At 37.0% G+C, this 14,903-nt stretch overlaps 1 protein-coding gene across 3 annotated transcripts in view; it reads left to right on the forward strand.

Moving 5' to 3' along the window:
• ARID4A (AT-rich interaction domain 4A) overlaps positions 1-14,903 on the forward strand; it is a 64,902-nt gene that overhangs the window by 31,991 nt on the left and 18,008 nt on the right. For all 3 annotated transcript variants that reach the window (XM_032405199.1, XM_032405200.1, XM_032405201.1), the window contains 6 exons: positions 4,375-4,447; positions 5,562-5,656; positions 5,810-5,907; positions 6,437-6,668; positions 10,916-11,163; positions 13,554-13,751. In XM_032405199.1, the coding sequence (XP_032261090.1) occupies positions 4,375-4,447; positions 5,562-5,656; positions 5,810-5,907; positions 6,437-6,668; positions 10,916-11,163; positions 13,554-13,751 (944 nt within the window). The remainder of the gene's footprint in view (positions 1-4,374; positions 4,448-5,561; positions 5,657-5,809; positions 5,908-6,436; positions 6,669-10,915; positions 11,164-13,553; positions 13,752-14,903) is intronic.

The following is a 14,903-nucleotide window of genomic DNA, read 5'->3' on the forward strand; positions in this document are numbered from 1 at the left end:
CGGCTGCCTTCGGCTCAGGTCATGATCCCAGGGTACTGGGATCGAGCCCCGCATCGGGCTCCCTGCTCGGCGGAGAGCCTGCTTCTCCCTCTCCCTCTGTCTGCTGCTCTGCCTACTTGTGCTCTCTCTCTCTCTGTTAAATATATTAAAATTTAAAAAAAAAAAAAGTGCTTCCTTTTTTTTTTTTTTTTTTAAAGATTTTTTATTTATTCATTTGAGAGAGATAGAGAGAGAGCATGAGCAGGGAGAGAGGCAGAGGGAGAGGGAGAAGCAGGCTCCCTGCCGAGCCAGGAGCCCGATGTAGGGCTCGATCCCAGGACCCCGGGATCATGACCTGAGCCGAAGGCAGACGCTTAACCATCTGAGCCACCCAGGCACCCCAAAAAGTGCTTTCTTAATCACAGCCTGCCGTTGCCAGCCTCATGGTTATGCTGTTTGCTTTAGCTCCTGGGCTCTCCACTCTTCACATTTTGAGGCTTTCCCTAATATAACCACTATTACTCCATCCCCAGCAGAACCACTGACCCCCTCCTGTATTTTTTTATGTATTTTGCAACAGTTTTAATGTTGTATTACATTGGCTTGTTTTTCATTGCTACACCCTCTGCTAGACTCAGAGGGTCAAAAGTAGAAAGTACCATGTCTTCTCATTTTAATCACAGTACTTTTGCATATCCCTCCCTGACTTATGGTAGACATCAATAAATGTCTGAACTGAATTTGAAGATACAGTTTCCAAAGTCAGAAAACTCATATTTTACTAGATAGATGCACAACTACATATATAACACTGGGTAGTATATATTGATGCTAAATAAAATTATAAATTTCTTGAAATTATGATCACGTTCATCCTTCTTCCATATCCTTAACCCTGTTCTCCATCCTGACATTTTACTGGGTACATAATTCCTCTTCACATGCTTGACTGAATGAAGGAAAGAAGGCATATCAGCAGTCTAGTGGACTTTACGTTCCATTATTACAAGCTTATATTACTCTAAAACCCTTTAAGAATGCAACACCTTCTGGTTATTGACCAGGAGAGAGATACTACAGGTATGAAGGTACCATGAACAGGGGCACCTGGCTGGCTCAGTCAGTACAGCATGCAACTCTTGATCTTGGGATTGTGAGTTTGAGCCCCACGTTGGACATAGAGATTACTTAAATAAATAAATCTTTAAAAAAAAAAAAAAGAACTGCATTAAAAAATACGAACAGAGAAAGCACACCATGAGAGGAAATATGAGCCCCCATACAAAGGCCGTAAAGGCAGATTCTTCCAGTTGGAGGCGTTTTCTAGCATATGCAGTTTTAGTCCAAGGTGACTAATAACATAGCTGTTTGCAAAAAAAAAGATTGTGAAGAATTACTTATTTTAAGAAATTAAGCAGTTTTAATTTTTGCAGAGACCATCAGGTAAATTTTAAACTGTGTTTCTAGCCTCATCTTTTTTTCTTGTGGAAAATAAATTTCTTCTCAAGCAGGTATTTATAAGCAGAATTCTTTATTCATTTATGTCTTGTTTTTACACTTGTTAACTGCACCTGAACTTAGAATTTTATGGCCATAATTTCTCATGGAACTTCATACACTCTTGGACATCCACTAACTTTTATTTTATTTTTAAAGATTTATTTATTTATTAGATCGCGAGTGCATGAGTGGGCGGGGGGGAGGGGATATCTTCAGCAGACTCCCCACTGAGTGTAGAGCCTGAAATGGGGCTTGATCCCAGGACCCTGAGGTCATGACCTGAGCCGAAATCAAGAGTTGGATGCTTAGTCAACTGAGCCACCCAGGTGCCCTGGACATCCACTAACTTTTAAATCAAATGTATTTAAAACACCCATTTTTATCTATAAAACTTAGTAAGAATTTATGAAATGTTTGGTACAACCTTAATAAATACCTAATTTGCAGTTGATGGGTTTTTTTTTTTTTTTTTACTTGTTTTTGGAAAAAATTTTGATTTCAAGTCAGTGCCTTTTGAAAAAAATACTTTTTATGTATATTGGATACAGTGGTCTTATTTGAATTCTGCCAGATCAAAACTACTGGAAATGAGGTATTGGTCTGAGGGGAAAATATTGTAATTATAAGGCAGAAGCAAAGCATAGGGGCAATCTGGCATAAGGTTTTTTTCCTCCCCCCATACCAGAAGTCTTTAAAAATAATATTTGAAATGGTTCTTGGGCTAGTGGATTACTTTTTCTTTTTTGAGTTAACTCATTGGTAGTTGTTCTAATTACCTTGCAAAAGCAAAACTTTTTAAATTCACATGGGGAAAAAACTGCTCTCTTTTGATTGGAACATTTAGTAATGACCCCTATTAACTCTGTACTGATTGTTAATTCAGTATTGCTAATTTGTGAGGCTTAGAACTTCGACTTAGTTTCTTTGTATTTGTTAAAACTCAAAGTACTCCAGTGCTATAAATCATTCTGAGTGAATGTACTGAAAGATTTTATTCTCTTTCTGTTGATTGCCTCATGTTTTTTTTTTTTAATTATTATATATTTTAATCAACTGCATGTTCATTGATTCTGGCTGCTGTATTTTAGCAATTAAAATTCTTCAAGACTACATAATTTTAAAGGACCTGTTCCCCTCTGGACAATGAATACGCTATTGGCTGATAGTTGCTTTTGCTTTGATTATGGCTTTGAAAGACAATCTAAATTCTTCTTTTAGAACGTAGAAAAGCAGTACTCTGAAATTATAATAATTTATGTGGATGAAAGATATTAGTGTTTTGTTTGTTTCTCCACAGTATTGTTAAATTTTAAATAAGAATTTTCCCAAGTATTAGTTTATAAGTAGTCTATCAGGAAAGGGAATATTTTATTAAAACCCATAATCTGTTTGACTAGAGCCAAGACTTTGACATTGTAAGAAGAAATCGTTAGATTTACGTAATTAGTAAAATTAACACTTAAATAGGTACTTGTAGGAGTAGATTTTTTTTTTTTTTACATGAATGTTTCCATTGATTCCCCATCCCCCAGGAACTAATTTGTGGTTAGGTATCTAGTTCCTTTCCTTAAGAAATAATTTTCGGGCGCCTGGGTGGCTCAGTTGGTTAAGCGACTGCCTTCAGCTCAGGTCATGATCCTGGAGTCCCTGGATCGAGTCCCGCATCGGGCTCCCTGCTCGGCAGGGAGTCTGCTTCTCCCTCTGACCCTCCCCTCTCTCATGTGCTCTCTCTCATTCTCTCTCTCTCAAATAAATAAATAAAATCTTTAAAAAAAAAAAAAATAATAATTTTCATTTTCTTTTCAGGGGTTGCAAAGTCTTATTTACAGAGGCTGTGCAAGAAGGGCAAATGAGAAAAGCAGGCTAATGTGATACAAGAAGGGATGGCAGGGCCTGAGACAAAGTGAAATTTTATGAATCATTTAAATATATATAAATTTCTTTATTTTTTTAATAAAGATTTTATTTATTTATTTGACACAGAGAGAGAGACAGTGAGAGAGGGAACACAAGCAGGGGGAGTGGGAGAGGGAGAAGCAGACTTCCCGCTGAGCAGGGAGCCCGATGCGGGCTCGATCCCAGGATCCTGGGATCATGACCTGAGCCGAAGGCAGATGCTTAATGACTGAGCCACCCAGGCGCCCCTAAATATATATAAATTTCTTTAAACCGCTGTGCTATCAAAACAAAACAAAACAAAAAAACCTTTGCAATGTGACTTTGCAACCTCTAGTTTATATTCATTCAATAACAAATTTTAACATTTGTATGTGGGTTATTTTTAAATAATGTTTGTAATTATTGTGCTTATCTATCAATACATTTGTGTGGGCCACATGCTATTTTGATGGATTTTTTAAAAAACTAAACCAAATGAGGTAAAAACACTCTTACCTGATTCCTGAACCTTTTCCTCATGGCTAGTCTTTTTTTTTTTTTTTTAAAGATTTTATTTATTTGACAGAGACACAGCAAGAGAGGGAACACAAGCAGGGGGAGTGGGAGAGGGAGAAGCAGGCTTCCCGTGGAGCAGGGAGCCCGATATGGGGCTTGATCCCAGGACCCTGGGATCATGACCTGAGCTGAAGGCAGACACTTAATGACTGAGCCACCCAGGCGCCCCCCTCATGGCTAGTCTTAATCCCTATATTGATATTCAAGGGTAGGGTTGGCTTGATAGATGGATGAAGGGTAGAGATTATGTATTTTGACAGTTGCATCAAATCAACTCTATAAAAATATGACTTAAAGTCTAGCATTGTAGAGTTTGGAGGAAATTCATATTTTCCAGCTTTATTAAAATTTATGTTGGGTTCATAAAACAATGACAAAAAATTTAAAAAGAAGACTGTATCTCACCCTATTCATTGTTCTATGTATTTATATACTTTACAGCCTGAGGAAGAACTTGATCCTGAAGAGAGGGACAACTTCCTCCAACAGCTTTATAAGTTTATGGAAGACAGAGGTATTTCATGCTCATTATTTAAAAGTAGTTATTTCTTTTACAGTTTTACATTGTAGGTTTATGCATTATTTTTATTAGAATCATGGGTATATAAATTTGGATTTTAAGTAAAGCCTAAGAATCAGCTACAGTTGAAAATAAGTATTTGGAATAAAAACAACTATTAATACTTATTTTGAGCAGAAATATATAGGAAAATTGTATGGGTATAATTATACTTAGTCTATTTGGGACTTATAAAACCAAAGAATGTTATAATAATATTTCATAATGGAAAGGGAACAGTCGTCATATTAATCTACATGCCCATTAGTTACTAATGCTATCTTTGCAGGGAGTAAACTAGCCTGATCCTTGGTCTCAACAAATGAAACAAAGTAGGAGATCAATTCCTATCTAAATAGAAATAGGATTTTTTTTTTTTTTAAGATTTTATATATTTATTTGAGAGAGTGAGAGAGAATAAGCAGGAAGAGCGGCAGAGGGAGAGGGAGAAGCATACTCCTTGCTGAGCAGGGAGCCCGACTCAGGGCTCGATCCCAGGACCCCGGGATCATGACCTGAGCCAAAGGCAGACGCTTAACCAACTGAGCCACCCAGGCACTCCTAGAATAGGATTTCTAATGGAGTTAAAAGAAATATGGCCTTTATAAATTATTCTACTTTTTGACTTTACATAAGTCCTGGAAAATCCTCCAGTAAATTGGTCCTAGGAATTCTGTGACTTTGAGAAATCATCCTTCAGGTTACTGCTAACAGTCTTAACACTTGTGTTCAAGCAGTGAAAATGGATCTATGCCCTAAATTGTACCCTTTCCATTGTGTATGTTCTTGCCCAGGCTTCTTGAACCAGCAACATTACTGGCTGTGCCTTGCAGTTGTAGGTTTTAGTTCTACCCTATTCAGTGACAGGTGATTTTATTAGTCATAGAGGTAAATCTAGAGACCACCACAATGCTGTATAAAGAATATAGAGAATATTTTGTATTGCCTTACGTAATTTAAGGGCCTTTAAATATATGCTTCTGATTAATAAAACTTGGGAAATTAGAAATTGGAAAGGTTTGTACTGATAGCCTTGTAACAGCATTTTCCATTCCTTCATGTTAAAAAGGTACTCCAATCAACAAACCACCTGTTTTGGGCTATAAAGATCTCAATCTCTTCAAACTCTTTAGACTGGTTTATCATCAAGGCGGATGTGACAATGTAAGTAAGGATGTAATGAAAAGTTAAATTATCTAATGTTGCACTGTTATATGCACTGTAGGTAATAAACACATTTTCTTAATGAACCTAGAATATTAGTGTAAAGATTATTTCCCTTTGTAAATGTTAACAAATAAAAACTTAATTTTCCAGATTGATAGTGGTGCTGTATGGAAGCAAATTTATATGGACCTTGGCATTCCTATTTTGAATTCAGCTGCTTCCTACAATGTAAAAACTGCTTATAGAAAGTAAGTAGTATAGTTTATTCATCAAAGAATACATATTACAGGAATATTTTCCATTTAATTTGTTAACAGTTAAACAAGAACACATCAAAGAACATTGAAGTTAGAGAAAGTGTATAAAAAGGTTTAGGTTAATAGAGACGTGTGACTGAACGATATTTCATTGCACCAGGTCGGCTTTACTCCTTTTCATGTTGTCCTGATTTCCTTTTCAAAGTCAGGGATCCAGCAGTGTTAATAGTCTGAAATGATGATACATGTTATAGAGTTATATCGCTTATGGTGAATAGCCTTCATATCAAAACTATGATAGCTATGTTCAGTTATCACAGTTGCAGATTTTTCAGGAAGAAATTTTATGATCAATATTTCTGTTGATAATCCTGTATAAAACACTGAGAAATTAGTAACATAGAAAAAGTACTTTAAAAAAAGTCTTGAGTTTTACTTTTTAAAAATCTGTGTGTATTTAATAATATTCAAGTTAAATGTAAAGACTAAGATTTCCTAAAATGAAATATTGTTTGTTTAGGTATCTCTATGGTTTTGAGGAATACTGCCGTTCTGCAAATATTCAGTTCAGAACTGTTCACCACCATGAACCAAAAGTAAAAGAGGAAAAAAAAGACTTAGAAGAATCAATGGAAGAGGCTCTAAAAGTAGATCAAGAAATGCCTTTAGTAGAAGTGAAGAGTGAACCTGAGGAAAATATTGATTCAAACAGTGAAAGTGAAAGAGAAGAAATAGAATTAAAATCTCCAAGAGTAAGTAGTTAATATTAGTTTTATCTGCTTTATTTTAAACATTAAATTTTTTATTATGGACATTTTCAGATATACACAAAAATAGTCTGGTGAACCTAGTTTATTTTCCAGTATTGAGCTGTGCTTTAGGCAGACTAGTCTAGCTGTTTTTTTCTAAATATAGTAAATATTATTTCTTCTAGCTGAAAAATCATTCCTCCTGTTGTTTTCTATTTATGTCTGTTCAAGTCATTCTCATCTGGGGTCAGTCTCACATATTTACCTTCTTCAAGTCTTTTTTTTCTTTTTTTTTAATTTTTGTTTTTTTAAAAGATTTTATTTTTTCATTTGAGACACAGAGATACAGAGAAAGAGAGAGCATGAACAGGGGGAGAGGCAGAGGGAGAGGGAGAAGCAGGCTCCTCGCTGAGCCAGGAGCCCGATGTGGGGCATGACCTGAGCCAAAGGCAGACGCTTAACGATCTGAGCCACCCAAGCGCCCCTACTTCCTTCAAGTCTTGCTAAATAGTCCCCTCACTGAAGCTTATCCTGGTCATCTTATCTAAAATTGTAATCTACCTCCTCTCTTTGGTATTTGCAATCCCTCTAATGTTGCTCTTTTTATCTGTAATTTACTTTATATTCTCTTAATTATATTTGTTTCTTTTACCCCAGTCTGCACTAGAATCACACTCCAGAAGGGCAGGGATTAGTCTTTATTCTGTTCATTGACAGATCCCAGGCATCGAGAATAGTGCTTGATCTATTAGTGCTTGATCTACAAGTAAGGACTTATTAAATAGTTGTTGAGTGAATGAATCTCCTCTTCATAATACTTGTGCCTCCAACTGGTGGGATCTTTTTTCTCTGTTACCCTACAGCACACTGCACATACATTTCTTGTGGCAGTTTTTTATGCTTCGCCTTAGTCATGTGCACACTGCTTTTATCTTCTAACTCTGCTCCACTGGTATATAAGTCCCTTGTAGAGATTGTTATCCACTATTTTGATCATTGTGAATGGTGTTTACATGGTAGGATTTATCAAATTTTAGGAGAAAAAAATTTATCACACTATCAAAGGCGTTCAGTTACTCTTAGATCTTATTTTTGAGTGAAATCATATTTAGTGAAAGAGGAGATGAAATTACCTCTTTTAGTTGCTCAGAAACCATTTTTTAAAACTCCATTTTAACCACCATCCAGTAAGTGAAACATCATGAAACATTCAAATTGGTTTGTTTCATTTCTTTTTTAATTTTTATTTTTAATTTAAAATATTATGGTAAATACACATAATAGGTATCATCTTAACCATTTTTTTTTAAAGATTTTATTTATTTATTTGACAGAGAGAGACACAGTGAGAGAGGGAACACAAGCAGGGGGAGTGGGAGAGGGAGAAGCAGGCTTCCCGCGGAGCAGGAAGCCCAATTGGGGCTCACTCCCATGACCTTGGGATCAAGACCTGAGCCGAAGGCAGACACTTAATGACTGAGCCACCCAGGTGCCCCTCATCTTAACCATTTTTAAATGTACAGTTCATTCACATTTTGTGCACTCATCACCATTGTCCCTCTCCGGTACCTCTTTCATCTTGCAAAACTGAAATTAGCCATTAAGCAGTAACTTCCCATTCCTCTCCTCCCCAGCTTGTGGCAACCACCATTCTACTTTCTGTCTCTATGATTTTGACTACTCTGGGACCTCATCTCATATAGGTGGAATCTTACAGTTTTGTCCTTTTTGACTGGCTTATTTCACTCAGTATAATGTCTTCCAGGTTCAATCCGTGTATGTGTCACAATTTCCTTCCTTTTTAAGACTGAATAATATCCCCCATTATATGTATTTTGGACATACTTTCTTCTTCTTCTTATTATTTTTTAAAGATTTTATTTATTCATTTGAGACACAGAGATACAGAGCCAGAGAGAGCATGAGCAGGGAGAGAGGCAGAGGGAGAGGGAGAAGCAGGCTCCTCGCTGAGCCAGGAGCCCGATGTGGGGCTCGATCCCAGGACCCTGGGATCATGACCTGAGCCAAAGGCAGACGCTTAACCGACTGAGCCACCCAGGCGCCCCCATACTTTCTTATTATTAAAGATCTTCCTCATCTTATGGAAAATATCTGCAGAGTACTGCATAGTATGGATGTACCATAGATTTACCTTCCTTAAGATTTTCTCCAATTTTTTATGATGAAAAAAAATGCCGCAATAAATATCCTTGTAAAAATTCCTCCTCATTTGTCTGAATATAGAAGGCAGACTTCTACGAATGGGATTTCTAGGGTGCCTGGCTGTCTCAGTTGGAAGAGAATGCGACTCTTGATTTTGGGGTTGTGAGTTCAATCCCCCTGTTTTGAGATTACTTGAATAAATAAACTTAAAAAAATAAAAATAAAATCAAAGTGGGATTTCTGGGACAAAGGTATATAAGCCTAAAGTCTGATAGATAGCAGTTGTTTTCATTCATTTACCTACAAGTATTTAAAGAACAGCTGCTCTGTGCATAGGATATAGAAATGAATAAGACACAGTCTCTGCCCTCATGGGACCTACATTCTAGTTCTTTGTGATAAGAAAAATACACGTTTTTTCCAATTCTGAAGTTTAAATAGCACATAGTTAAGATCTAGGGAAAACATCTGTTATATTGAGATATTAATTGTAATGTATTTTAGTGCTCCCTAAGTTGTTGACCCCTTTTCTATCCTCATTTTATTCCAAGTAGAGGGGAACTGTGTCAGTGTGAGAAGGTGGACTTGAGGGAGAATTTAGGAGAGAATGAAATGGCTCACCAGTTTCATGGTCAGTTGAGCATGCAGGAGGCTAGGATGAAAGCTTCTTTTTTTTTTTTTTTTTAAAGATTTTATCTATTTATTTGACAGAGAGAGACAGCGAGAGAGGGAACACAAGCAGGGGGAGTGGGAGAGGGAGAAGCAGGCTTCCCGTGGAGCAGGGAGCCCGATGTGGGGCTCAATCCCAGGACCCTGGGACCATGACCTGCGCCGAAGGCAGACACTTAGCGACTGAGTCACCCAGGCGCCCCTAGATTAAAGCTTCTTGGGGGAAGAACAAGTTACTGCCGGCCCAGTGAGCTCTCCAGATACTCAAAGAAATCAGCTCACATGTTGGCCATTGATGCAATTCACTCCTTTCATTTTTTATTTTTTAAACTTATTTTTATTTTCTTTAGAGAGCAAGAGTGCAGGGTGTGGGGGGGGTAGGCAGAGGGAAAGGGAGAGAGAATCTAAGGCAGGCTCCACACCCAGTGCAGAGTCCGATGCGGAGGCTTAGTCTCACAACCCTGAGATCATGACCTGAGCTAAAATCAAGAGTCGGACACCCAACCGACTGAGCCACCCAGGTGCCCCAGTTCAGTCCTTTTAAAATGTAGTCACGTAGGAAGTGATAATGTAAATTTTATCTTAAAAATGGGAGAATTAGAGATCACAGAGCTTTTAAAGAGTCCATAATTTAGGGGGGCTGATTTATTATTTAATTATTATTGACTTGTGTCATTGATATTTAGTAAATTACTTTAGAACTTTCAGTATAGTCACGAAATATTAAAAGTGGGATAAAATAATGCCAAGTGAAATAAGTCTACAAAGATAAATACTGTATGATTTCACATATATGTGGAATCTAAAAACAAATGAACAAACAGAAACAGACTCATGAATACAGAGAACAAACTGGTGGTTGCCAGAGGGGAAGGGGTGTGGAGATAGGCAAAATAAGTAAAGGGGATTAAGAGGCACAAACTAACAGTTATAAAATAAATCACAGGGATGAAGAGTACAGCATAGGGAATATAGTCAATAATATTGTGATGACTGTCTGGTGACAAATGGTAACTACACTTATCATGGTGAGCACTGCATAATGTATATAATTGTCAAATCACTGTGCTGTACACCTGAAATTAATATAACATTGTATGTCAACTACAATTAAAAAAATTTATTGTAGTCAAGAAATATTAAAAGTGACATAAAATAATGTAGTGAACAAAGGAGGAAATTTTTATTTTTTCTGTAGTATGTAGCCAAGGGTCATGGTAGGCATGGACATAATTAAGTAATTTGCATGGGTTGAAAGGAGAAGTACACAAGGGTTGATGGGTTGTCATTGTCATGTCTCAAGCCAGAGAGATGACTAGTCATTGCTGTGAAGGTATAAGAAAAAGAAGCATCTTCTGCCTTTTTCCCCCCTTTGTTTGTAGTGATAGCTATTTTAAAGCTTTTACCCCTTCTACTAGGGAAGAAGGAGAATAGCTCGAGATGCACATTCTATTAAAAAGGAAATTGAAGAAGAGAAAACAGAAGACAAATTAAAAGATGATACAGAAAATAAGGATGTAGTTGATGATTATGAAACCGCAGAGAAAAAAGAAAATGAGCTACTACTGGGGAGAAAAAACACACCAAAGCAAAAGGAGAAGAAAATTAAAAAGCAGGAGGATTCTGATAAAGACTCAGATGAAGAGGAAGAGAAAAGCCAAGAGAGGTACATTATCTTATATTTGTTCTCCAGAAGCACCTGTCTGGGGTACAGCAGCGCTCTGTTCCTGCTTAGAGATTCAGGTTTGAGGGAATGTTTTCTTATTGGGACTTCCATTCCTCTTGTCTGATGAAGGTGAGACACATTGTGAAGATGATGTGTATCGCCTTTCGGAATTGGAGAATATACTGGTCGCACCATTTTAATAGCACTTGTGCCCTAAACAGTGGCCTCAAAGAAGGCTGCGCCACCCAGTCAAAAGAAAGGTCCTGCAGTTGACAGCAGGGAAGGGAGCTGGAGAAAAATGGAGGAAGTGGACAAGAGGAAACAGCGACAGCAAAAATTCCATTTTAAAAAAGGTACAATGTGGGAAAGCTAACAAACACATGGGTGCACAGTACTAGCAGATGTTTCTGTGTGTTAGCTTGATCTCAGACATTTTTCTTTTTCAAGTTATTGTATTGGAATAAGTGGCATGCACCCCTGATTCTAGTTTGGAAAATACATTCTTGCCCCACATCACACCAATAAATTTCAGTTTTTTTTAATGTTCATCCTGTTTGCTGTTGAGTGTTGGTATTTTTTTTCCATGTATTATACATGTATGGACTGAACTGACTTAAAAATAACCAAAGATGAGGCAGTCCAGCTAGATCAAAGTAATGTCCGACTGTGTTTAGTTGGCCATTTCTGTGTTGTCAGATGGATTTACTAATTTTTATATGCTACTAAAAAATGAATTTTAATTCAGCAACAACAGCATAACACATGTTCTTGTAACATAAGCTCTTCTCCATAGTTACTTTTCAATTATTCCATTATATGATGATAAATTTTCTAGAAATTTGAGTTGTTAAGGAAAATTGGGGAAGAGTAGCCTAGCCTGCTGCATCCAACTAGTGGCTGACACCCATCCAAAAATTAACCGTTGAGAAAATACTTGGAAAATTAGGAATGATTGGTGAGTGGAAGAGGTAATTTTATGAATCAGTAAAAATAGGTACAAGAGCTATCACAATTACATGTGAGTTAGATTAGTGAGTAAAGAAAGTTCTGTAGTGAAGTAGGATTAGTATTAGGAAAGCTGGGAGGAGATAATTGGAGTTGAATATAATGATGTGAGCGTAGTATTTCAAAATTTGGACAATAAATTTAAGCAAAGTTCACCACTGAAAAAAAGTAGGGCTTAATTATAGTTTGAAGTTTTGTTAAAAATAAGTATCAAAATACGTGTTATATGTACATAATACATAAAACACATAACACACATATATATAAAATGTATGGTTTAAAAAGCCTTTATAGTTGATATGTAAAAGAAACATACTAATTTTAGAGAAAGTTTCACAGACTTGAATATGAAGAACAATATTCCCTTTTATGAAAGATTGAATATATAGAAAAACATAGTCTGTATTCTCATTCTATAACAGGAATCATGGAAACAGGAGATGTTGGAAGGTGTCCTTCGAGATAAAACATTCCCAGGGCAGATGGGGTTGAAAAAGCTTCTTCATGTCGGTTCCCCTAGCGGTTCCCAAATTAATGCCCTATGTTTATTAAAGCACAATGCCTCCTCTAAAGCATTTTAAAACTCTTAGGACACTAGAATGATCTTTGGTGCAGATCTCTTCTGAATCCTTACCAGGGTTAATACAGAATGTTTTGTTTGTAAAAATATTAAAAATATTGTGGACCTCCCTATGTCAATCTCTTTTATACCTGATTATTTGAAGCAAAGAAAAGTTGATGGGAGAGGAGTAAAAACACAAGAAATCAATACAAGATACACAAAGCTTTGTTCCCCTGGTGCTATCTCACAGTTTCAACAAGTAACCTAATATTCAAATATCTATTGTTTCTTTGTTAGGGTAGAGTAACCTTTAAAATATAAACTAGTTTAAAAGATAGTTACTAAGGTAGATAGCCCCTGTTCATTATTGTGCCCACTAGAACAGTTTTGAAGAACCATTCCAAAATTGAGTAAGTAGCAGCTTTAAGACAATTTAGTTGCAGGAAGTTACAAGCTAGATAATTTTCACATAATAAGGTGGCACTGGAGTGTGAATCCTAAAGACTTTTTCAAAGCATGTGGACCTTTGTTTTATCAAAAGTGATTAATCAGACTCTACATCATTATTAACTGTGATTATTGATTGGCCTTTAAGAAATAATAGATTTACTTGTGGTACAGTGCACCTTTACACAATAAATAAATTCCTTAGTAGGTAGTCCATAAAAATCTTCTCCTTCTCCTCCTTCTTCTCCTCCTCCACTGACACGTTATTAAGGTAATACTTAGGTTTTGACTATTCTACATGTTGGATTCTTTTAGCATATATTAGTTTGTTCTCCATTTAAATTAGTAGCATTATCAATGTTGTAACTTGCCGCAGGGAAGAAACTGAAAGCAAATGTGACTCTGAAGTGGAGGAAGATGAGGAAGACATGGAACCCTGCCTAACAGGAACCAAAGTGAAAGTAAAATATGGTCGAGGGAAAACGCAGAAAATCTATGAAGCTAGTATTAAGAGCACTGAAATTGATGATGGAGAAGTTTTATACTTGGTACATTACTATGGATGGAATGTCAGGTAAGCAAGAAATCTATTTTCTTACTATTGCAATTTCTTTAACATGGTTCAGAAAGATCAGTTTAATGTTGTGGACTAAAGCAAATGGTATATAGGTATTTATAAAGCACACCTTTTATGTGAATCCTCCAAAACTTTCAACATCCCCACTGTTTTACTAGCTATGTCAGTACTCCCACCCCACCAAGATCCTATCTATAGTTGAACAGGTTGGATTACTCATTTGCAGTGAGGGAGAACACAGAGTATGGGATACCATGGGGCATCTCAGAGGGTGTTAGATGAATTAATGAAAGTCCAGGGCATCGCCTCTGGGAACAGCAATAGCCCAGGATTTTGTGGGAACATCCTGCAGGACGTGGGCAGGGAGGCAGGCCTGCAGCTCTCAGTGGTGCAAGTGGTTTGTTTGTTACATTTATTCAAAATCAAGCTTGTATCAAGCATTGTAATAATTCTAAATTGGTTAATTTAAAAAGATTAGAAAAGACTCAGATTTGAGCTTGTTAGGTGATTTGGAGGAGGGTTTAAGGAAGTGGGCTTTGCTCTGGATTGGACATGGTCATGAAGTGGTGATAATTCTGTGATTGGTTATCTTAATAAATCTTATCTAGAAGGAGAGACTAGACCAAGGTTACTGTTGTAATTGGTAAAGCAGCAGCAAGTCATTCAAGATAAAAAGAATGTAGGTCATTTTTGTGGCTTGGACAATGTTTCTTTTTTTCCTGTATTATTTTATTTTTTTAAAGATTTTATTTGAGAGAGAGAAAGAGAGCAGAAGCAGGGGGAGGGGCAGAGGCCAAGGGAGAAGCAGGCTTCCCACTGAGCAGGGAGCCCGATGCGGGGCTTGGTCCCAGGACCCTGGGATCATGACCTGAGCTGAAGGCAGACACTTAACTGACTGAGCCACCCAGGCACCCCTTTTTTCCTGTATTTAGGCACTATTACGAAGTGGTCTTGTTTTTGTCTTGATCCATCCTGGTCATGGAGCAGACTTGTCTCATGTTCTGTGAAATTGTTGATGTCCAACAGGAGAACAACAGGACCTAGCTATGACTGCTGGATCAGCTCTGTCGCTGATAGTACTAGGCAAGTTCCTGAATGTCAGGGACTACTTTTCTCTTTCTTTTGGAAAGTCTTGTGTGTTTAATATCT

This window comes from Phoca vitulina, unplaced genomic scaffold, assembly GCF_004348235.1.
Source record: "Phoca vitulina isolate PV1807 unplaced genomic scaffold, GSC_HSeal_1.0 scaffold7, whole genome shotgun sequence".
NCBI lineage: Eukaryota > Metazoa > Chordata > Mammalia > Carnivora > Phocidae > Phoca > Phoca vitulina.